The 22,910-nt window shown below is 39.0% G+C and overlaps 1 protein-coding gene across 5 annotated transcripts in view; it reads right to left on the bottom strand.

The window, feature by feature from the left end:
* Window positions 1-15,713: 15,713 nt before the first annotated feature.
* The window catches only part of PHTF2 (putative homeodomain transcription factor 2), a 64,598-nt gene continuing 57,401 nt past the window's right edge, over window positions 15,714-22,910 (bottom strand). For all 5 annotated transcript variants that reach the window (XM_018068089.2, XM_018068090.2, XM_008928883.3 and 2 more), the window contains 3 exons: window positions 21,248-21,343; window positions 18,891-19,016; window positions 15,714-18,105 (listed from right to left, as the gene is read on the bottom strand). In XM_018068089.2, the coding sequence (XP_017923578.1) occupies window positions 18,085-18,105; window positions 18,891-19,016; window positions 21,248-21,343 (243 nt within the window). In that variant the 3' untranslated portion in view covers window positions 15,714-18,084. The remainder of the gene's footprint in view (window positions 18,106-18,890; window positions 19,017-21,247; window positions 21,344-22,910) is intronic.

Below are 22,910 nucleotides of genomic sequence, written 5' to 3'. Positions count from 1 at the left end.
TGGATTAAAGGCAAGTCCTCACCCCCTGCAAACATTTATACAATACAGAGAGAGAGCAAGAATAACCAGTAGCCCAATGGTTAGAAAGATGAATGTTAGTGTCCCAGGTTCAGTCCATGCTCCAGAGACTAGTGGGATACAAGTACATAGCAGGATTCATCATGTCCAAGTTTAGATATTTACATTCCTCTTACTCATTCCAGGTTTTTTGCAAAGGAGACCAGTGGGCACTTTTAGAAAGAGATTTTGCCCAACACCTTTAGGAATTAATTAATTGTTCTGCGGAAAATCTAAACCTTTCCACTGACTAATAAAATATTCCCAGATGCCTTCAATTTCACACATGTCCTGAGCACATCTATAGGATCAGTCTGCAAGAAGGAGCTAAGCAGGTAAACCCCAAGAGTTCAGCTGGAGTTCTTTGTTCTGTTATCTGTGTGCCCCTGTGTATCTCCACTCAGGTGCCCAGGTTGGGACAGGGGCTCAGCCCCACAGGCACACGGGAGGGAGCTGAGCTGCAGCTCTGCCAATCTGGGACAACTTAGAGGATTGTCACCAGTACTAATGAGGCAAGAAGGTGACCGGGCCCTTCTGAGAATCGAGACCTTCCTACCCAGGGACTTCTGCTGAGATCGAAATTCCCAGTGCCTGTTACTGCCCTCCACGTGCTGCCTGCCCTGATGCAGCCCCAGAACACACGTGCAGTGCTCAGAAAGTAACACAAGAGTGAATAACTGCGGGTGTCACAGGTTTAAAAGAACGAATATTTTGCAGTGCATCTAACTAGCAGGTAATTAGTGATGTGTTTCCAAAGGTGTCACGTTGGTAACTTACAGTCTCTCTTTCCAAAGTTCACATTTGCATTGCAGATCCTGTGTCCTTTTTCAAAGAGATGGTTCTGCTTTTCACCGTGATGTGCATTCAATGCCTAGAGACCACAGTTCAGGGTCAGAGAAATAGCAACAGGTTCTTACAGAATATGGAGGAAATTGATACCTGGGTACTCCTTTCTTCGTTTGGGGACACAGAAGCAGAATTTTTTTCTACCTCATAGCACATGTGGTAGGATTGGTGAGGAACAGAAAAGGAAACAGAACTTCCCTGCCTAAAAAGGGCACAGCAAAGAGGAGCTATACATGCATAGATACACACACATGCTCACAAAACCACATCCTAACAGTGGCACAAACAACTCTGTTCAGAGTTTCGCCACAAAGGCCTGATGTTCTGTCATACTGGGATCATTTTGTCTTTTTATCATGATACCCAAATTTTGCATTATTTTTTTTTCTTAGGGTAATCATGACCTTGTATTTATGTATATCAAATGATCATTCTATTCTCAGGGAAATAAAAGGTGACTCATATGAAAACAACAAAGTAAATGTGTTTAGTAAGCACCGTCTGTACCATGCCTGAATACCAAAATTCTCTTTAACTTCCTTGGTTTTCTGAAAGATGATTAGGGGCTGGTGTAGAAGCCCAGAATTTAAGGGGTTCATGTGTAGGTCTCTGATAGCCAGATGGTTGTGGAGCCAACCAAGGATCGTTGGCTGTAACAGACAAGGATTGTTGGTAAATAACATGCTGTGGGAAAGAACAAGACGCATCTGGAGAACAGGAACATATGGAGGTAGGGCAGCACTTTCCAGGGACAAACATCCTTTTTCTGGTTGCTGGAGACAAGAACAACACAGTCCAGCACAAGTGCAGGGACAAGACGGAAAAGTGGGAATGGACTGTGAGGGGAAACAAGACCACCCAAGACTGCCAAAGCCCCCAACCCATTTCCAGAAAGGTCTGAAAGAACAGACTGTATGTGATAACTAATTTGCATAAAAACTAAGAAACCTCTTCAGGGTAGAGAATATTATCTACAAAAAGGTGCCCCCACCAAGTTCAGGCACTGCCCCCAGGATCCTGGACATCCCATCAGCTGCACTGATGCTGGAACCAGGACCGGTGATTTCTTTCTTTTCTTTCTTTTCTTTCTTTTCTTTCTTTCGTTCTTCTCTTTCTTTCTTTCTTTCCTTCTTTCTCTCCTTCTTTCTCTCTTTCTTTTTCTTTTCTCTCTTTCTTTCTTTTTCTTTCTTTTTACTTTCTTTCTTTTTTTCTCCCTTCCTCACTTACTTCCTTCTCTCTCTATCTCTCTCTCCCCCCTCTTTAATTCATCTCTTCCTTTCTTCTACTCCCTTTTACCTTACCACTTTATCCAAAACCCCCTGCCACGTGCTTATATAGTAGATCAGGGACTAACATACCAGTTTCCATGCCAAGTGTGTAATTTACTAATAAAACTTCGTGAGTTTTTGCAGACCCTCTGAGTTTTGTCGTTCCTTTGACCATAAGCATTTATGAATCTTGGGTGCTCCCTTCCTCTTAAGGGTGGGATGACACAGCTGTTTTAACAGACAAATTAATTATACCTGTTATGCCCCCTGCACCACAAAGTGACATTGGTAGAAGAGTAGGATATTATGCTCATGATATGCATAGCTGAACTATGTTTGTCTACTCCAGAATTAGCCTATCCAGGATTTTTCATATCATAAGAAAAAGGAGATTGCAGCACTACCTAACAATGACTGTAGTTACAACCTACTTGCACCATTCACAGCTCACTTAGACACTCCATTGCTACTTAGTAAGTCACATAAAGGGTACAATACAACCTGGGGCACACTGGAGGCAATTTTTTATTTCTTACCTAGGTGGTACCTTAATCAGTTGGGTTTGTAATGTAGGGATTTTGAAAATAGGAATTCAAAAGTAATTTTTTTCCTAATCCCTTTTACTGACTACAGCATTTTTGTTTCCTTCTAATATTTCCTCCAAGGAAGCAAAAAAGCCTTTGAATTAAACAACGTTAGTTGTCTGTTACTGGATAGTACAAAGAGAGACAGAAATTAAGGACTAACAATATTCTGAAACTAGCATGACCTTAAATTACAGCAGGTTAATAAATCACTTCAAATGTAAATCTCTGTCTGCTCTCACCTTGAGATCTGAATACCTTTAATCAAGTAGCATAATAGAAATTTTGATGATCAAAAGCAGTAACTGCTGTTGGAGTGAGACTACAAGTTGGAGAGACAGCTGGGACTTAAAGTTTGAGCTGTTCAACAAAAAATGCTTTGGAAATTCAGTCTCTCAGGAACTCATAAAACATAACAAAGTGTTGCAAAAGATTTCAGTATTTAACCAAAGCCATTGTAAAGCTTGTAAAGCCCAGCATGAGTGATCCAGGTGGGAATTCAGAGGCACCAAGGAGATAGGAAGAAAACAAAGAGACTTTGGGGCAAGTCACAAGATCAATGTTCACAAGTATGACTGTGGGATGGGTTGTGGCAGCCTGCATCCAGTAGGGCTCTTCTGTGATGTCATTCCCCTGGGACAAGAACGTTTGACACTACCAGAGTTCAGAGACCTGCACCTTGCAATGCAAGCACACAGGGTGCTCAGTAAAGCCAAGACTCACAAACCTGAGAGAATCAATGATAAATGTGGGGTTTCAGCCCTGCTAAGGAACTAGAGGGCAGCTGCAGCACCAGCATCCTGACACTGCTGTCCTGCAGCAGCTCTTTGTGGGAGCTGAGGCAAAGGTCCAATGTTGCTCATTCTATGGTCTTTAACATCAATACAAGAAATGCCTGTATGCACCTGAATTTTTTTCTTTAATTATCTATATACCAAAACTCTGCAAGTATCAACAGGCATAAGCCTATTGATATCAACATATCATAAACCTTCAGTCTGAAAATCTGGGAGAAGGAAGACATAAGGGTGAACTCAAGACAGAAGAAAACTCAGTGTGGCATTAACCCCCTTTGCATACTTCCCTTCCGACATGGACATTGTACTGTTAAATTTGAGGAGTTCACGTTTTCCTGGGCATGTTCTTGTTCATATATTTGCTCTCTAAGATCTTGATAGTGGCATGCAAGGCAGCATAAAGCTGTCAGTTTTCTCCCTGTTTATCAGTATTATTGCTTACAGTCACAGAAACATCCTCATCTTAGAGGCATAATTTATGGGCGTGTCTGTCCCTCCCCACCTGGGAAGCTTCTAAAATGGGAAAAAAAATCCTTGCAAGAATGATAAGTTTTATAAAACTCCTAATCATATAAATCAGAGTAAACCTCTTGTGAAATAAAAGTGAAAACTTGGCTCCACTGAAATCAAACATAAACCTTTTATTTCAAGGTGGACAGAATTTCACATAAACCTGGAAGAGAAATGGGCTGAGGTGCCTGGTTTATTCTAGTGCAGGGGAAACATCCCCAGCAGAGTACCAGGCTACTTTAGCTCTTCAAGTTGAGGAACACAAAAGCCAGAGATCTCATGCCAAGTCCCCTGCTTGGCTCTACCCAAAATGAGGAGTAATTCTTATGTATCACACAGGATTTCAACACATTCTCAAATGCAAATACCTAGATTTGCTCCATCCAAAACCAAAATAGTGGCTGCAGGTGTGTGGAGTCCTGCAGCTCCTCTCTGCCCTGATGTCTCTGAAACTGAGCTGGCTGGGAATATGAATACCCACAGAGTACCACCCCCTAGCTTAGAAGCATGATGCACAGCAGCCATTTCTGATTACCAGTGTAACAACTGCAGTCCAAATAACCCCTTCACATGAAATGAAAAGCAGGCTTGCCAAGTTGCCCTTCCCTGCTGCTTTGTGCCCCAGAATAGGCAACATTAAAGACACTTTGGCCATGGTTTTGTTTATCCAGCATTTTCTGATTGATATATAAACCAGAGCACACTAAATGCATGTATCTGTGTGTGTATTTGTATGCAGTCCCACACATTTGAGCCAATTTCTTACAGCAGTCTGCACTAATAAATTTTATTCATCGCTGGTCCTCAGGTTCCTTCAGTTTCTCAGCAGAGAACCTGGGAAGCCAGCTCAAGGGGAAGGACTGCTGCTCTTTAAACACTGTGTGCCCCCCTTCATGAAATGCTGGTCTCAGGAGGAGGCAGAGCCTGGCTTGCAAAGGATGAGTAATTGCCTTCTGGAAGTGAACTGCAACACTCTGAGCATCTGTGCCTCCAAAACGTAGTTTTTAGTCCCCATCTGCAGGCAGGATGGAGCAGGGCAGCTCAGCACCCCAGGTGGGCTGGGGTAAAGCCATGGCACTGCAGGGGAGGATGAAGAACAGCTGTTCTGTGCAAATCATGGCAGAGATCTGCAGATAAATTCTAGTCTACCCTTCATCACTTAATCACCAGCCAGAGCTTTAAGGGTCTGGTCTCCTCACATGGATGTAAAGGGGCAGCTGTCGTGCAATTCTCTCACAGTCAGGCCCTGCAGAAACTTGGGGTGTGAATCAAGTGCTGAGGCTGATGCCTTGCTCTGGTGACTCAAAGCACCCCTCAAACAACAGCAGCTTCCCAAGCCTCACACCAGACTGGGATTTCATGACAGCTGGAAGTGAACTACCTGCTCAGACAGCAACATATGGATCAATTACATGAGCAAATCCAGATCAATTCCCAGATTTCCAGCTCAAGGAAACAACTAATAATGAATTTGGGGAGAAGGGTGCGTGCAGTTGAACTCAAGCTCCATGGCACCCGTTCAGAGGCTCGCTGCTCCCTCAAACACCAATAACCACCAAGCTCCTGCTATACCAAAGATTTTATCTGCTTGATAAACTGGTGCCCAAACTCTAAGACAGTAGGGAAACTTTCCTTACTCCCTACACTGGAAAGTGGTGATTGAGACCAAGGTTTTGAGCTTCAGCCCAAGGCAAAAGAAAAGCACAACTCAATCAACACTTCCAGGTAAGATACTCTTCCCTTTGGCTGAGGAAGCAAGAGGAATCCAGAGGTTTTCATTAAAGTCCACCTTCCAGCCCTTCCTTGTTTTAGGAGGTTTCACCATTGTTTAAGTACTCTCCCTCGCCTGCTCACAGACAGCTTGCTAATATAGGTAATATTACTCAAATTTGTCAAGAGCAATTCAAAATCCCATCAACATCACCAAACCGAAAAGGATAACATTAAACCTTAAGTCCACCTAGTCAAGAACTGTACTTTCACTAGTTTCTAATGAAAATTACTTTGTACTAAGTTTGTCTTCATTTTTTTGTTGTGACACAGTCCTTTAATTAATACATTTTTACAGCCAAAGTAATGGGTTTTCTCTGTCATATCTGCCTGATAATATATCTTCTAGAAAAAATGAGATTAATCATTATTTTAAAACATTGGCTTCATGGCTTTTTTTTTATTTCATTTATGATATCTGCATAGATAAATCAAAAAAAAAAAACCAGTTTCCATCACCTTCCCAGAATGGGATTAATTTACCATAACAAAAATGGATGGGGGCATCAGAAGTGCTTGCTCCAAATATTCTCACAGTGACTAATACCATGAATATGAAAGGCTATCTTCACTGATTCTAAGTTACAGATAGATCTTGGCAGAAAGGAAGACAGAGGAAATGAATGTAATCACTGCAAAATATGTAAAAATGACAGAGAGAGCAAAGTCTAGACAATATGAGATGATTGCCTTGCTCTCCAGCTTGGAATGCAAAGCTCGTCTTCTGATTGTTCTGAGGTTTCAGCTGCTGAACACACATCTCTCTTCAAACCCATATGGGCAAGTAATTTGCCATATGTTTTAGTACATGGCTCAAGTACCCATAGATGTACCAGTGCTAATGCTGAAAATAGAAAAAAGCAAGAAGTGCCACCCATGTCTCTCTGACACATTAACAAGAGGGTGGAGCATTCCAGGATTGTTTTAAAAACAATACCAGCCCTCTGGATGGTATCTTCTCCCTCTCCATGCCATGTGAGCTTTCCCTGACTCCCAGAGTCCTGGCCACAAAGAAAGCAATCTGGGGCTTTGGGTTGATGGCAAGTTGAATATGAGTCAACAGTGTGCCTGGGCAGCCAAAAGGGCCAACTGTGTCATGGGTAGCATCAGGCACAGCATCGCTGGCCCGTCGAGGGAGGTGATTGTCCTGTTGCACTTTGCATTGGTATGACTGCACCTGTAATACTGTGTGCAGCTTTGGAAGGCTCAATATAAAAAGAATATAAAGCGTCCAGAGTGTCCAGAGAAAGGTAACCAACATGGGGAAATGTTTTGAGCACAAGGAGTGGCTGAGGTCACTTGGCTTGTTCAGTCTAGAGAACAGAAGGCTGAGGGGTGACCTCATGGCAGTCTAAAGCTTCCTCAGAGGGAGAGGGGGAGGTGGTGATCTCTCTCTGGTGACCTGTGACAGAACAAAAGGAAATGGTCTTGTTCTTTCTTCTCCCCCCATGCACCCAGCACACACTTCTCCTTCTCCTGTGTCTCAGCAATCCATTTGTCTGCTCCTCCCAAACAGATCATGATTCCTCTCTCTGCCAAGTTCATTCACACACAAAGACATCACTCCATCATAAAGCCAGCATCTCCTGCAAATATTAAAAGACAGTGTCAGCTGACGATGGCTTATTCAAAGGGGAGTGTGCAAAATTTCTAAATATATTGAAAAAAAGTCTGTTATTATTGAGTGGAGTAAAGCCTAAACAGCCTGTGTGACTTCATGTACTTACTTTTGTTTTGCTGATACACCGTTCACCTGAAGGGTTGTGAAAACTCAGAGCTCCTGGTTTAAATCATGCTGGGGACACTTGCACACAGGATATCTCTGGTCCTTTGGGTTTGGTTATATTGATGCTGGCTATAACTATTTGCAAAACCATAGTTTTCAAACATTCAATAATTTACTCCTGCCTAAATCCGACATCTTAAGCCAAAAAGGCAGGACTTCAATGTACCTTCAAGTAAAAATTTGCAACCTGATACTAAGATTTTTGTCTCTACAACATCAACTAAAAATAATAGTATCACAGGCATAACCAGATAATCCTGCTGCTGGTATTAAAAAAAGTGCATTAGTACAGCACAGAAATATTGAGAATAGGAATATTCTTAGAAGAATAATACTCTTATAAAGAATAAGAAGAAATGGTGCTTCTAGCTGATAACTCTGTAGTGCCTGCACACAGAATGCCCCGTGCTCAGCCTGCGGCAGCCCCAAGCAGAGGAGTGTTCTGTGTGTGCATACCCTCACAGCTCTATCCCAAAGGCTCTGGTAATGTTTTCTCAAATAACAACTGTATTTGAGTAGCATCACAGGGAATTAACAGTCCTGCAGTCTTGCTTGTTGATCTTTGTTGGGTTTTTGTCTTTCGGTTTTGTGTTTTGATAAAATGAAAGCCTTTGCATTTTTGGAGCATAGACCTGCATATACAAGGAAATCTGAGGCTGAAATAGGCACTTTGTGCCCATTGCCCCTTGTCTTCTCCACGTGGCGCCTTGTGAAGAGAGAGCCTCCATCCCTTTTGTAGCCACCCCTTAAGTACTGTAATACTGTGATGAGGTCCTCCAGAGCCTTCTCTTCTCAAGGGAGGAGAAACCTAAGTCCTTTAGTCTTTCCTCATAGGGCAGGTGTAGATGGTGGCTTGATCATCTCCTGGGTCCTATTCTGGATCCTCTTCACCCTGTTTGCAGCTGCATCTAAAGTCAGTAGATGTTTTTTTAAAGCACAACCACTACCCAAATTATCTAATCTACATAGTTTTCCTGTACTGCAGTGATAACTATTAGTTCTATAGAGCTGGGCTGGTATCTTGATGAGCAGAAGTCACAGCTGCTGTTAGAAGGAGCTGGTTCAAAACACAAGATCTGGAGAAAAGAGCATTGTGGTTCTCAGTATATTCTCCACCTGTGAGCTCCAGGTGTTAAATCTGTATTATCAGTAGTAACTTCAACAAGGCATCAATCCAATCTTCAGTGAAACCCTCCTTACCTTCATGGGGTGTTTTAAATGTTATTTTCAAGCATTAATAATCTATTTTGCCTTTTATTTCAAGAAAGCTTACTGGCCCAGTTAAGAGAATTTGAAAGAAACAAAATATAAAGGTAGTGGCAAAAGCTGCTATGCTAGTCCCAGTAGTGCACTCTTTGGCTGTGCATTATTAAGCCAACACAAAGAACATTTTCAGGAACACCATTATGCTGCTGCATAGAGAAAAATGTTTCTGATTAGCATGTACTCGATATGCTTGGAAAATTAGTTCTCCTTCAGAGAATTGCAGCAACAAGTGAAACATCTGTTGTTTCCTCAAAGTTATAACAATTATTTTGCAATTACTCTTTTGCGTACTTTGAATTTCTAATTCTTTATTTTTATCTAGAAAGCCAGGATTTGTGGTGCAATTGAAATTCACAATGTGCACATATGTGTGGGAAAGAAGAATAGGAAATTATGGCAGTCCCTAACTGCAGTGTTATGTCACCTCAAGGCCAAAATTGTTGGCCATCTACATTATTTGCATTCACTGTATTAATTACACTCTATACACAATGGGAATTAATCCCATTTCAATCATTTCAATGGCTCCTATTTATTTCAAGGTTGATGCCAATGATCCCTATTGTTTGTAGCCACACAATATGCTTTCTGCAGCCAAAAATCCAGCTTCCACCCACTCACCACAGTGCATTGCTTGTGCAGCTGTAACAGTACCAAATGCTCAGGGTATAAACAACACTGAAATAAATTGTGTTAAAAGAAAACCACAAGTGGGTTGGAGTAGCAAGCAGCATGGCAGCAAAAATGTGCAGAGGCACTCAGGAGAGACAGAAATTGCTTAAGCCAGCTTCACAAGCAGTGAAAACAAGTCACAGCACAGGCTGGCAAGAGCTGCGAACAGTCAAACCCCTCGACAGCACAGGAGTGAAAAGACTGACCAAAGGCCTTGTTCCATGGTAACATCCACATTCATATCAGTAGGAATAGGTTTGTCTCATTATATTCAGTTCAGATTATCTGCTATTAAGAGCTATTGCTTCAAAAGTGATGAACAAAGAAGAGGTGAGAAATGCAGATTAAATATCATATTTTGCTCTTCCTGCTGTGTTTGCCTGCATAGTAACAGTATGAGTGCTGGGGGCCACAGCCTGTTACAGAAACAGGGCTCCAGCATCAGTCTCCAGGGGTCATTATGAAGTTATTTCTGCCATCTACATAAGGTGGATTAATAAATAACTCACCAAATACACTTAGAAGCAGTCTAACTTAGCATAGGTTTACAAAAGACTTGGAACTAGGACACCTTGCTGAAGGACAGGGGTAAAATGTCAGTGGTTCCCCCCTCTGCGAGTTGGAGATTTTTTTCTGCTGTTTTCATCTGCCCTGCAAACACTTTTAGGTCAGCCAGCAAAGGCATTTGAGAAATATCTTTGGCTCAGCTGCAAATCTACAGCCTGAAGATAACACAGGAAACATATGGAAAGCCTTGTCTCTGTCACCCCTACTCCCTTTGAGCACAGGGTACCCTTGATTCCAGCTGCCAAGAGGACACACATCACAGTGGCTGCTCTGCACAGGGATCCTGGCCAAGCAGGGAGGGCTCTGCTTCTGGATGGGTTTTAGAGATCAACGGCATCACACCTTCACATCTGGCAGCAACGTTGCCATAAGGGATTTCCAATGTAACACGCAAAGAGTGAAAGCAGCATTACCCCTAAAATTCCTTGCCAAAACAGGAGCTGCATTTCCCCATGTCTGGAGTCAAGTTCAGAGCTGATCTTACGCATCCTTCAAGTTACTCATTTCAGAAATAAAGACACAGATCTCTTCAGGTACTCAGGTACCAGCTGTGCCTGTTTTGAGTGTTGCCTTACAGATCAGCACCTGTACAGAGGTGGGCAACTCACCAGCTGCAGCTTCACAGTGCAGGGAGAGATCTGAGTGCTGCTGCAAGACTATGGAATTCACATTTGGAAAGCTTTTCTAAGAGAAAACTAATAAAATAGAAAAAGAAAAGGAAAAAAATGTCTTCCTTTCCAGTGGCAGCTGAACTAATGACACAGCTGTGAACTCTGAAGGCCTCACTGCAAAACAATACAGGAAAGTCATACACAAGAAATCCCCTGAGTTAGGTGGCTAAAATTTTTGCATCTGATTTTAAATTATCCAGATTCTTTTCCTTTTACACTCAAGGGAGAAATATCCCAGAGGATCATTAAAATTAGTGTCAAAAATCAACAAATTTCCCTCTAAAGGTAAATGTGACTTTCCAGAGACTGTCAAGGAAGCCCTGGGTCAATTTGGCATCAAACTTTTAGACAGCTCAGGCCAATCAGCCCTACACAAAGTGCATTATCATGGCCAATAGTGAGCAGGGCATGCAGAGTTGTTGGAAAGTGACCTTTCACCAGGATCAAATCCTTATCTCTAGGCTTGTTGTCTTTGATCCCAATGAGCACTATTGCAGAGATGGTTTAATGAAATACTGGAGTGCTCCTTCACACAGCAAACAACTATTTCACCAAAATTAATTGTTTTAGTGCCAACTTCCACTTGGGTGCCATTTGTTTAACTGCATTTTTCAATTAGCCAAGTAATTCACTTCCCATCTATTCACATGCACAATACAGAGCAAAAGCAAAAGATTTCACTTGATTCATAACCATGTGTCTTGAGACTTGGGCTTGGACAGTGATATGGGCAGGAGGCTGCCACCTCCTGAAAAATTTCATTACCAAAAAAGCCATACTCAAGGAGCAGGAGTTGTTTGTAAAGGCAGGATTTGAAAAGCTGGGGGTGTTTAAGAATGCAAGCATGCCTAAACACAAAGTACTGTCATTTTTAAACAGAGATTGAGGTAATAAATTTAATCAGTAAGAAATGGAATATTTTGGGGAGCTTCTCCCAAAAGTGCATATGATTTCTTTTGCTTGAATTGAATAATCAAACACAGGGGAAAAAACAGAAAGTAAAATGGACAAATCTTTCTGCAGCATGACGTTATTTCTTACTCCAGATCATAAACTTATACAAAGTTGTACTGGAAAAACTGAGTCTGGCCAGCCATCTGTGCTATTTATTTTACCAGAGGTGCTTATGTCCATACTCAATGTTGTAGCTTCATGTCTCAAGATCTAGAAAGGAAAAGAAAATCTCTCTTGACTTCTCTCTCCAGAGAATTCCATTACTGATAGCAGGAGACACAGCTTACAGCCCAGAGAATTGACTTTTTATCATGAAACTAAATCTGCAGCAACTTCAGATTTCTGAAACTTTGATTAAAGATGGCAAGTGTCAGCTCAAGTGTAAAACGATTAAAGAGAGGAAAAAATAGGGAAGAAAAAGGTAAAAATATAAATTTAAAAAAAAATTACATTATTTAATAACACTTTGGGAGAGTTATTTCTAATACGTTGAGGTACATATTGACTTTCCAATGCTTAATCTAAAATAAATAATCTGAATTAACTCTATAGAGATCTTTTACATTTGCATAATTCAGACATTCCATTAAGGCCTACATGTACCAAAGGTAACTGGGGGAAACTCTCAAAAGACGAGCTCATACTGGCAGATGGCACTAAACAAACTGGTTTCTTTGCCCTTTCATATTTATTCCTATTGCCATAGTGCAAACTTTCAGTGGTGAAACCAAGATGGGAGTCAGAATGTGGCTTGAGCTTTCACATTAATATACAATTAAAATCCATGGTCTTACATACCTGCTTATAGATAAAACTCCATAGGTAAGCCTCCATGTCTTTGGTATGACGGCACTAAAGCAAGATCTTGATACTTTGTTGCCAGAAAGCTCGATCTGCCTTAAACTTGACAGAGTATCAGGCAGGATGAATTGGGTAAGCCACAGTTATCTACAGCCATGGGTTGACACAGCCTTCAGCCTGCAATTTGACCAGGACAATTTGACCAGCTGCAGCTTCCTCAGTGATTTCTGTAGGTTTTTTGTTATTATCCCTGAAATGTCCATTGCAGGTTCTGTCCTCTCTCAGTCCTTATCAGGGGAACCAGCAGCACACTACAGGGAAGATCTTGGTGTCCTTTTTCTATGGAAAAGGCTTCACATGAAGGCCCTTCTCAATGCTGCCTGTATATCTAGAGAACATGCACATGCCAGACTCAAGGTTAGCAGTGACTGATCGCTTGAGACAGTAAGGAGGAAATCTTGTTTCCACCAAGCCCCGAGCAATGCTGCATTCACAAGTTGTATTTAATAATGCAGATATTCAACTCTGACAGTGGAATTGTCACCAGAAGTGGGTGAGTAGTTCCAGATATCAGAGGTATCAGACTCCCTTTCCTTCCTGAGTTATCCCTCTCACAAACCGCCCATGGCAACCTTGAACATTTCCCCCTTCCCAAGAAGGCTGTTTGGTTGCTGTCACCAGGGGGGTGTATCTGCTCAATCAGGAAGGCAATAGGCAAAAGGAGCAGATAAAATGAGCAAAGCTGACATAGACATCTCTATTAGCCCAGTCACAAACATACAAGTACAGGTATCTTCCAGCTGTTTTGCAGAAATATTTTTGACTCCAGGATGAGACACTCCCTAAGGCCCAGCAGAATTGCCAAAATCACTTCCTGGCTGAACACAACTCATACAGGAACTTCAAAGGACATCTCCAGGCTCCATCCATCACCAATGACAAGACACTGGTGATTTTCAGGAAAAGGAAGTGTCAGCAAAACAGGATCCTGAAAACCCAGCAGAGACTGATTAGTTTTCCTAAGATTGACAAGGTAAGAAGGCAGTATACTTGGGAGGAAAGCCACAGTACAAGGGAAGACTGTTGTGGTGCTTTGTTTTTTTTTTTTTTAAACAAAACAAACAACCTGGGCACCTTCTCAAGATGATTTCCTCCGCTGTCTTGGAAGAATTACACTGGAAAAGATGACTACTTTCCCCATACAGTTTGTCAGTTGCTATTTATGACTAAAAGATTTGCTTCCCTATCTCCTGCACCAACACATATATATTTTTGTGCAGTCATGAAATAAGAATAAGATTGCTTTATGGATTAAGAACAAAGAATCATGTATTCCTCCTTCAAAGTCCTCTCTTACATTCCAGCAAATTCACTGCTGAGAAACTGATAACAAAAGTCTACCTAAGGAGGCAGCAGTACCAACAGCCTTTTCACTTCCTTTTCCCTCCAACAGACAAGTTGTATGCCTTGGAGTCTGAAGTATCCAGTAAAAAAACCAGCTAGTATCACCATCTGTAAAAAAGATAATTCTCTCTACTGTATGCTGCTGGGTGCCAAGGGTGGACCTTCGAAATTTGAACCCGTAATATCCTTAAGCATTACCTGGAATGAAATATGCTCACAGTCCAGAGAAATTTTTGGAAGTTACTAAATTTGATAGCTACCAAAGGGTTTTAAATGCCCCATCCACAGAAGAAAATATGAAGAACTAATCCAATTATTAAAGTATCTTTCTGCATTTGCCTGTACTTTAACTTATGCTGTTCTATTCTGGCTCAGACCAGGCTGAGGTAACATCATGACTGGGGTTGTAAAGGGTTGTAAAATTATTTTTGGTTTTTACAACATGTAATCTGCACACTGAAAGGCTCACTGGACCCTACCAGAGACAGTAAACTTACAAATAGGTTTGCAATGGTATGTTAAGCAGGCAGCACACAGATAAAACCTCCTAAAATTCACTTCTCCAGTTTTCTGAAAGATCTTGTGTCCCTTCAGATTCCAAATGTGGCATTTAGGAGGATACACACAAATTTAGCTCCATGCTATGAGCTGTAGAAATACAGCTCTCTCTTTAGGAGGTATCTGAATTTCCCAATTGTAACAACAGTGTAAGACAGAGAACACAGCATATGCTGAGTTTGTGCCTGAACACAGACAGCTGCTTAGATTCCATGTAGAATTTTCTATTGGATGGGAGGCAGAATTGATAAATATGGAACATGATCTGAAGCAAGACAGTAATCAGCAATGCATTGGTCCTATCATCTTCAGCTCCACAACTATTTTGGAGAGTACTTAGACACAGATGGGGTCTGGACTGAGGAAACTCACACTATGCATAACATTTTCAGGCAGTACCTGAGAATTCTGGCACACTAGAGTGTCACCTAGAGACAGATGTTAAAAAGAATGGCTCTCAGAAGTTAATTTCTCTATGCATGCAGTGTCTTTCATGATTGGCAATAGAAATTTTAAGTTGTAAATAGTCTACATTTGGAATAAGCTTAGAAGGTGAGCAGTGTAACCTGCTGCCCAGTTATCAGGGGGCATGGGGATACAACTAGCAGGACAAGTTTGAAGTCCAAACACTACACTGTTGAAAAGACAAAATGAAGCTAATTAAAATGGGTGTTTGAGAGCTGTTAATAAAAGAGTTTTCTGTTAGAAAATACTTAACTAATTAGTAAATAGATAAAAATATGCAAGTTATCACAAATTATTTCTGTCCAAATATGCCATAATATGTTATTGAAGCTTTTCACTTTGATTTCAGTACGTACTTTAGTTTGTTTGTATTTTGATTTGTACATGGAAGGATACCTTGTGACATAATGACAGTCAAAAAGGTGATTAAAATTGATACCTTAAATCCTGGTGAAATAGGACTGAATTTTTTTTTAATATTTTGAAAATAGAAAGTTATTTGGAAGGTGCATGTCCAGTAGTCTTAATAAAATTTGACTCCTTTGCATAACTAACAGTGTCTGAAGGTTTGTGTTCTTGCAATAAGGTGCAATTCTGACAACCACCATTTGCATTCCGTGGACCAGATTTCTCTCCCAAACACACTTTAATTCAAACAGAATATATGGATTTAAATCAAAACAAGCAGACTCAGAAATACGCTGGATGTTACTAAAAGATATAGCTCACCACATTGCTTCTTTTCTTTTTTACCATCAGCCATAGAAAGCTTTATTCCAAGCCTGATCACACTTTCAGTTACAAAACACGTGGCAAAAAATAACAGTTAACACTCAAGATCTGCCATATTTCTACTTGTCTCTACTCTTATACTGGACTTTCCACATTGAGGGATGGAGAATAAATCTCTCTCATTTTTTAACATAATGAATATACCTAAGGGTAGCAAATAAAGGTTTTTATTATTTTTAATTTCATTTCAAAAATCTTTTACTTTCCCCAAGCCGCCATTTGTTAGTGCAACAATCCAGCACAGTGCTAGTTGCTGAGGTATACATGGTTAAACTAATTTCACCTTCAACCAAAACTGCAGTGTTTTCTCTCCCTCCTTTATTTTTAAAAGTAATGAAAGCCATATATTCACTATTTCACATTTCTAAAAATAATTCCACTCTAGAGTAAAGAATGGTTTTGTAATAATGACAGGCTGTAAAAAGCAACAGCCTTAGCTTTGATCACCCATAGAACTCCTGCTGTCCTTTCTTTTTTTTTTAAATATATTTTGTGCAAAATTAAGTTCTGTGTAGGTCTGTACCATAATTTGGAAAAAACTGTGTATAAAATGTACTTAATTTTTAAAAACAATCTCAACATCAAACAACACAGAAAGGAGAAACAGATCAGATACAGCTGAAGTTTTCACATGAGAAACTAAATATAGTATGTTCTTAAAGCTCCAGTAATACATTCTTCCAAAATCCAGAATGCACTTTGGTCATTATTAAACATTAGTACAGAGGCAAATAAAATACAAAATGCTTGTTTGTGTTGCTTTATATATAAAAATATTTTTATACCACATAAGTTTAAGACCCATTACTTCAAATCTTTCAAGATTCTGAAGATTAGCAAACACAGTGCAACGTTCAGATTCTTGTCACAAAATTACTTATAATTTTTCAATATGAAGCCACTATTTTAAAAACATAAAATGTAAGAATACTCGCACCTGGTGATATTAATCCTCCCAAAAGAATTTGTAGAAGGAAAATTTGTTCAAAGTTCATTTGTAGACGGAAAGTTTGTTCCAAGTAACTTAACTCTACAGGGATGAACACATATTTTTGTCACACTGAAGAACCAGGAGTCTATATGACTGGTCCATGTGGGAGGCAGGAACAGAAGGCAGAGGGAGAGGTGTGACACCCACGGCTGTGAAACCCCAGTGGAAAGAACTAGGGAATGACACCTGCTGGGGAGGAATGGGAGGTTATTTGAAGACACAAATTTGCCCAATAACAGGCTTCATGAGCTCTGCTGCTCACCAGAGAAACTTGTTCTCTGTGTTTAGCTGTTCTTAAACTTCAATGTGGTAAGAATGGCATATACTATAGTGTACAAGAGGAGAGCATCTACCTATCTTTTGCTAAGTCATTCATAGCATTCCTTTCACCAGTAAATAATTCTTGTTTAAATACTCAACTTCAACATATAATACATACTGCTCCATAGTTCACCATAATATATTCCAATTAATATACATTTATATGTATAAAGTTTCTCATTAAAAGTAACAATAAAAAGTGCACATGCACAGTCAGAGCTGCACAGAACAGCCCAGTATTTCAAATAAATACAATATTTAGTTTTTATCAAAATATCATACAGCATGGTAACCATTTACAATTATTGCTCTAATAAAAGTGTTTTCAAAGAACACTTGTTGACTTGTTAAATAATACCTTATCAATATCCCAGGATATTCAAACTGCAGCCTAAATGAGTTTAGATCCTGGAATTACTCAAAATATTAGAAATTCCCACTTGTTTCTAATAGTAATATAAAATATTTCTGCTACCTATCATACTGTATTGTCAGTACTTCGTGTTTTGTATGTGTCTCATTTTTCTATTGCAACCAAACATCTATTGATGTTATGTTGTCCTCATAAACGACTGATACAAATGAAACATTCTAAGCAATTTTACCACACTATCAAATGATTTCCATATAGTGTTACTGTAATTAAAAATGTCCAGCATTGGCTTCAGCTGTAATAACAGAGTAATTTAGTGTAATCTATTTTCAGGATTTCAAGTTCTCAGACACACAGTTTTTGACCCTTCATAAATCTGACCTTTTCCAAAACTAAACAAGTAAGTTTGAAAATAAAATATAAATGTCAACTAAAATGAACATAAACCAGGGAGAAGATGAAATAAATATAAAGATTGCACAAGACAGATGTAAACACTTCAGTTTTCCAAATGACATCCTTGAAGAGGTTGTAGCATCTGAAATACGGATTCAGTGGCTGCTTTGAGGCAGTTTTGTCCATCAATGAGCTTTTCTATAACACTGTGTTATTTCATCTTCTTTCTATACTGTCAAGATTTGATCTTCCAGAGCTGCAAAAATTAGGGCAGTACATCAAGATTACTTCTCATCTCAGTTTTCTGTTTACCAGAATTGCAATAGCAACACAATTTTTTTTATTATTATTTCATTTGCTGCATATTGTAGGATACACAAAATACATTTTACATTCATTTACTTCTAATAGAAAAAAAAATAGGTAGATATAAGCAAACTCAATGGCAAATCAAGGGCTCTGTGACAACTACAAGCTTGTGGAAACTAACATGCCTCTAAACCTGAATCTTTAAATAGTTTCCACAGTTTGTAGTTGAGATGGGGCCAGAGAGAAGGACCTAACGAGGCAGTCCTTCAGCCAGGACAAAATAACACTGTGTAGGATTGGTCATGGTAATACTGTATCTAATGTAATACTTTACTGCAGTGCAAGGATAGTCTGTATCTTTCTGCATCCCTTAAAGAGCTACATAGTCAGCAGTGAGGAATTAAAGAGAGAAATCAAATCTGGGATTTGAAGAAAAATTAAAGAACGTCTTGCATTCATGTGTAGAAATATCTCCATGTTTATGTCTAAGAATTCCTGTAAGTGTCCTAAATGAAGTCACAAAGCCATGAAAATGAAAAAAAAATGTTAAAAGGGCTGCTCTGACAAATACATCATTATTCTTCTGATACAGCTTTAACTTATTAACCATTTTCAAACAATAAATATTCTAGTTAATACAGCTAAGAACCAACAAGGTTACAACGTATGATCCATCTATCACAATATTCTGAATGCCATGGTGGAAAAAAAGGATGTTTCTCAAGTACTTACCTTTAGATTAAATCCAAGCAAGTCACTGATGACACCAGAAACAGCTGACAGGATGACAACTTGGGTGATGTTATAAAGCAGTGGATTCATTGTAAGCCCATATAACCTAAAGGGACTGTCCAGTTCCTAATAATGTAAAATAACAGAATCATTAAAAAAGCAAAAATTACACAAAGGGGTTTTTGCTCACATACATATTGAGCAATATTAGATAGTTTAGGAAGTTTTCAAATCCCAGTGGAGTAAAACATTCTATATTATTTGGAAAATAAAAAACAATGCGCAGGAAAATATCCGTCACGTTAACTGACTGCTGACTGATGGTGTCTAAATAACCCTTCAAAAAAATTGGGGGTTACTCATCCATAGCATTTATCAATATGCACATGGAGTCAACAAAATGGAGAGCTAGGTGCCATCATTTTAGAATTCCTTATAACTTTCCAGAAATCACCATTGGTGTTGAAAGAGTGAGAGACAGCAGAACAACAAAAAATAAGAAAGCTTTTCCATAATGACAGAAGGCTACCTCACTACTATGAAAAATTAACAGTATCTTTCCTATTGCAATTCCCTTCATTTTCCATTAATTTTGAGACTAATTACTGATCAGCATAACCAGAAAGGATGATAAAGGAAAAAAATACTAATACTCATTTGACTGCCAATATTTTACTTTTTTTCTATTGGAAGAAAAAAATAGCCCAAATTAATCTGCAACAAAACTTGAACAAAGAGGATATTTCACCAGTTTTCAATTACTGGTGTGTGAATACAGTTACCCAAACTTTTCTGGCCTAGAAATATGTCAAATAAAGGAAGGAAAAAAGTTTCAAGATATAAGAGTGGATTATATAAAATACAACAACTATCCACTGCTTTGGTCCTTTAATATTTTCTAGCTTTAAATTCATCCTCATCCCTCTACTGCATTACATCCTGGGCCTTGAACAAGGTCTTATAAACCCTTTTTTAATAAAGAAGAATTTCAAAGCTCTGACTCTTCTTTCAAAAGAAGTGAAATAAGAATGAACAACCTTTTCATTGGTATAAAACTCTGCTGCAAATACAAAAGATATAAAAGACATGATTCTGAGAAGGACAGCAGAGAAATTCTTTAAGGAAAAAGTTTTTAGATTTTGGATTCATCTTACCAATTTTCTGAGTAAGAAAACAGTCAGAATATTCAATATAATCTAGTCTTTAATGAAAGTTTAAAGATCAAAACCATCCAAAATCAAATTAAAACTCATGATTCCCTTTAGCTACTGGACATGAAATACATAATTGCGCTGATTGGGAGCTACCAAGAATTTATTTAAAGTTCATAGCAGGTGGCTTGAAAATATCACTTTTGGGTACATTCTCACAGTAACTAAGTGATGGCCTGAGTCTGAGATTTGTGCCACAAAAGCCAAGTCCCCTACTGAAAAGGCCATGTCAGTTGATACATTTCTGGCAAGAGTAAAACATGAACACTTTTTTTGAAACACTGAGAAAAGTATGAAAAAGACGGAGCAAATCAGTCCAAGGGTTGATCAGCATCCTGCCACTAACTGCAGCCACCTACCTCCTCACAGCACACAAACATTTCAGCTCATGACATGATTCCCTGAACCTGTTGTGCTTGGTCTAGTCTACTTTTCCTTGAAACCAGATAATTTTCTGCATCCACAGTGTCCTTTGACCAACAGTTGCACGAGTCTGTTACCCGATTCACAGAGAATACTTCCTTTTGTTTGCTCCAAACCCAAGTCCTAAAAGCTTTGCAGTCCCTTATTCTTATATCAGGAGATATAGTCAGTAACTGATTAACCAGGCTCTCCTTAATGCTGTAGCATAACTCTCAAGTTGTTGCTTTGTCAGCTTTAAGTCCTTTCTGACACCATCAGTCTTCTCATGGAAAGTGAGAGCTGGCTCGGTTAAAAACCGAGTTTAAGCTTCACTTTAAGCACTGCTCCTCAGCACACAGGAATCAACAGGTTAAGTGATCAGAATTATTCAACTGGTGATAGAATGAGACCACAAGGCCTCAAGTCACCACTGCATCAACGTTCAAAACAGACAACAAAATTGCAACCCCATCCAAGGGTTCATCATCCTGTCTACCCTGAAGTACCTCCTCTCACACTTCTCATATGCTGTTAAAGAGTAAAACTTACTGTATGTAATAATAATTTGCAATCTGCAACAATAGCAACACAACACTCTATGAACAAGTAGCATCTCTGTGAAAGAGATACAGAGCAAATTTAAACCAAAGCATACTGTACTGCCTGCAAAAGTAACACAAGTGGTTCTTTAACCAACCTATTCTGCTTGTTACATATAACACAGGAATACTATTTTAATCTTACCTTCAATAACTTAGTAGCAAGTTTTAAAACATTGTTCACTAGTGTCAGTTCCTCCTTCTTATTAGGCTTTTTCTCCATTTTCAAGTACAAGTTTATCTGATTTAAAAAAAAAAAAATACAAGTATCACCGCTTATTCAGAATTTAAAGGAATTAATTTGAAAATATTTAATATTACAATGAAGTGATTACTTAGCAGGCAAATGACAGAATTGCAATGACATTTCTGCAAGCAAGTAAATTTTTTGTTTCCTTTCTAATGTTTAAAAACAAGTACTAGCTCAGCACCACATGAAAATACAATGTTTTATGATATAACAAAATACATTTGACATTATTTTAGCAACAACTTCAAAGTTCAGTCCAATCCACAAATTAGGCAAGAAAAACCACCATGAATGTATGGTTTGCATAATTTCTGTTTCCTCCTTCAACAATTGCCTGAGGTTTGTCAATTCATTCCCAGGTTTCTATACTAGTAGGCAGACTGTACAAGGCTTAAAATCCCCAGAAGTTATTGAATAGATTGAAATGCTAAAACACAATTCTCCTAAAGTGTAATTTCTTTTAAAAGATTTTAGTATAATTTAGTACTTCATGAGGACCTTGAGTGCAGAAAATCAATCTTTCCAGTGCCTTGAAATATTTGAAAAATTATTAAACTCTTCATTGCTATAGAAGAACAGTATATTGAACATTTCAATATTTCTGTGATGCAGACTTTTTCAGGTCACTGTTTCTGAGTAAGAGTACAAATTTGCTCTCTTTCAACCTTCTAGCAATTTTGAAACATCAGTTTTCATTTTCAAACAACATATGTTTGATAATCTAGACCAGACAAAGGCTAGTTTTTTCTTTTCTATTGCATACAAAAGAAAATCAAAAGAAAAAAAATCTTTTAAAGCCATTAATTTCTTCTTTTAGGATGACAACCTTCAACAAAATAAAAAATGAACAGTTTAGCAATGTGCTGAAGTCTTTCTTCAGATAACACTTACCAAGCTATGGAAGCAAAGTTGCAGAAAGGAAATGATGCTATATGATGCTATGACATATTTAACTACCTTGTTGTAAGGTGGTTATCGAAATAAGGGCCCACAGACATCTAAATAAAATAACTGAATATTTTCAGATTTCCCTAAAAGACCACTGTAAGATTCTTACAGATTATAAAAAATAAAAAAATATGCCTAATATATTACAAGGTATGTTAAGCTCCTGAACTATCAGTTTCATTTTAAAGTCAAATTATTCTTTCAGAGGCAAAGATATTCCAACCTTTAAACAAAAAACTACCAATTTCAACAATTCAAGATTTATAAACAGGACTAAACTAAAGGCTCTAATTAGCAGCTCTGAAAACCCTAGGAAGGTTCAAATCTCTTTTAACAGTTCATAGAATCATAGAATCAACCTCCATGGACAGTGAATCCACCACCTCCCTGGGCAGCCCACTCCAATGTCTGATTACTCTCTCTGTAAAATACTTTTTCCTAATATTCAACCTAAACCTCCCCTGGCACACCTTATGATCGTGCCCTCTTGTCCTACTGCTGGTTGGCTGGGAGAAGAGACCAACCCCCACCTGGCTACAACCTCCTGTCAGGGAGCTGTAAAGAGTGATGAGATCTCTCTCCCCTGAGCCTCCTCTTCTCCAGGCTAAAC

The sequence above is a fragment of the Manacus vitellinus genome, unplaced genomic scaffold, assembly GCF_001715985.3.
Source record: "Manacus vitellinus isolate BGI_N305 unplaced genomic scaffold, ASM171598v3 scaffold_13_pilon, whole genome shotgun sequence".
Taxonomy (NCBI): domain Eukaryota; kingdom Metazoa; phylum Chordata; class Aves; order Passeriformes; family Pipridae; genus Manacus; species Manacus vitellinus.
This window is presented reverse-complemented; position numbering and strand designations above follow the sequence as displayed.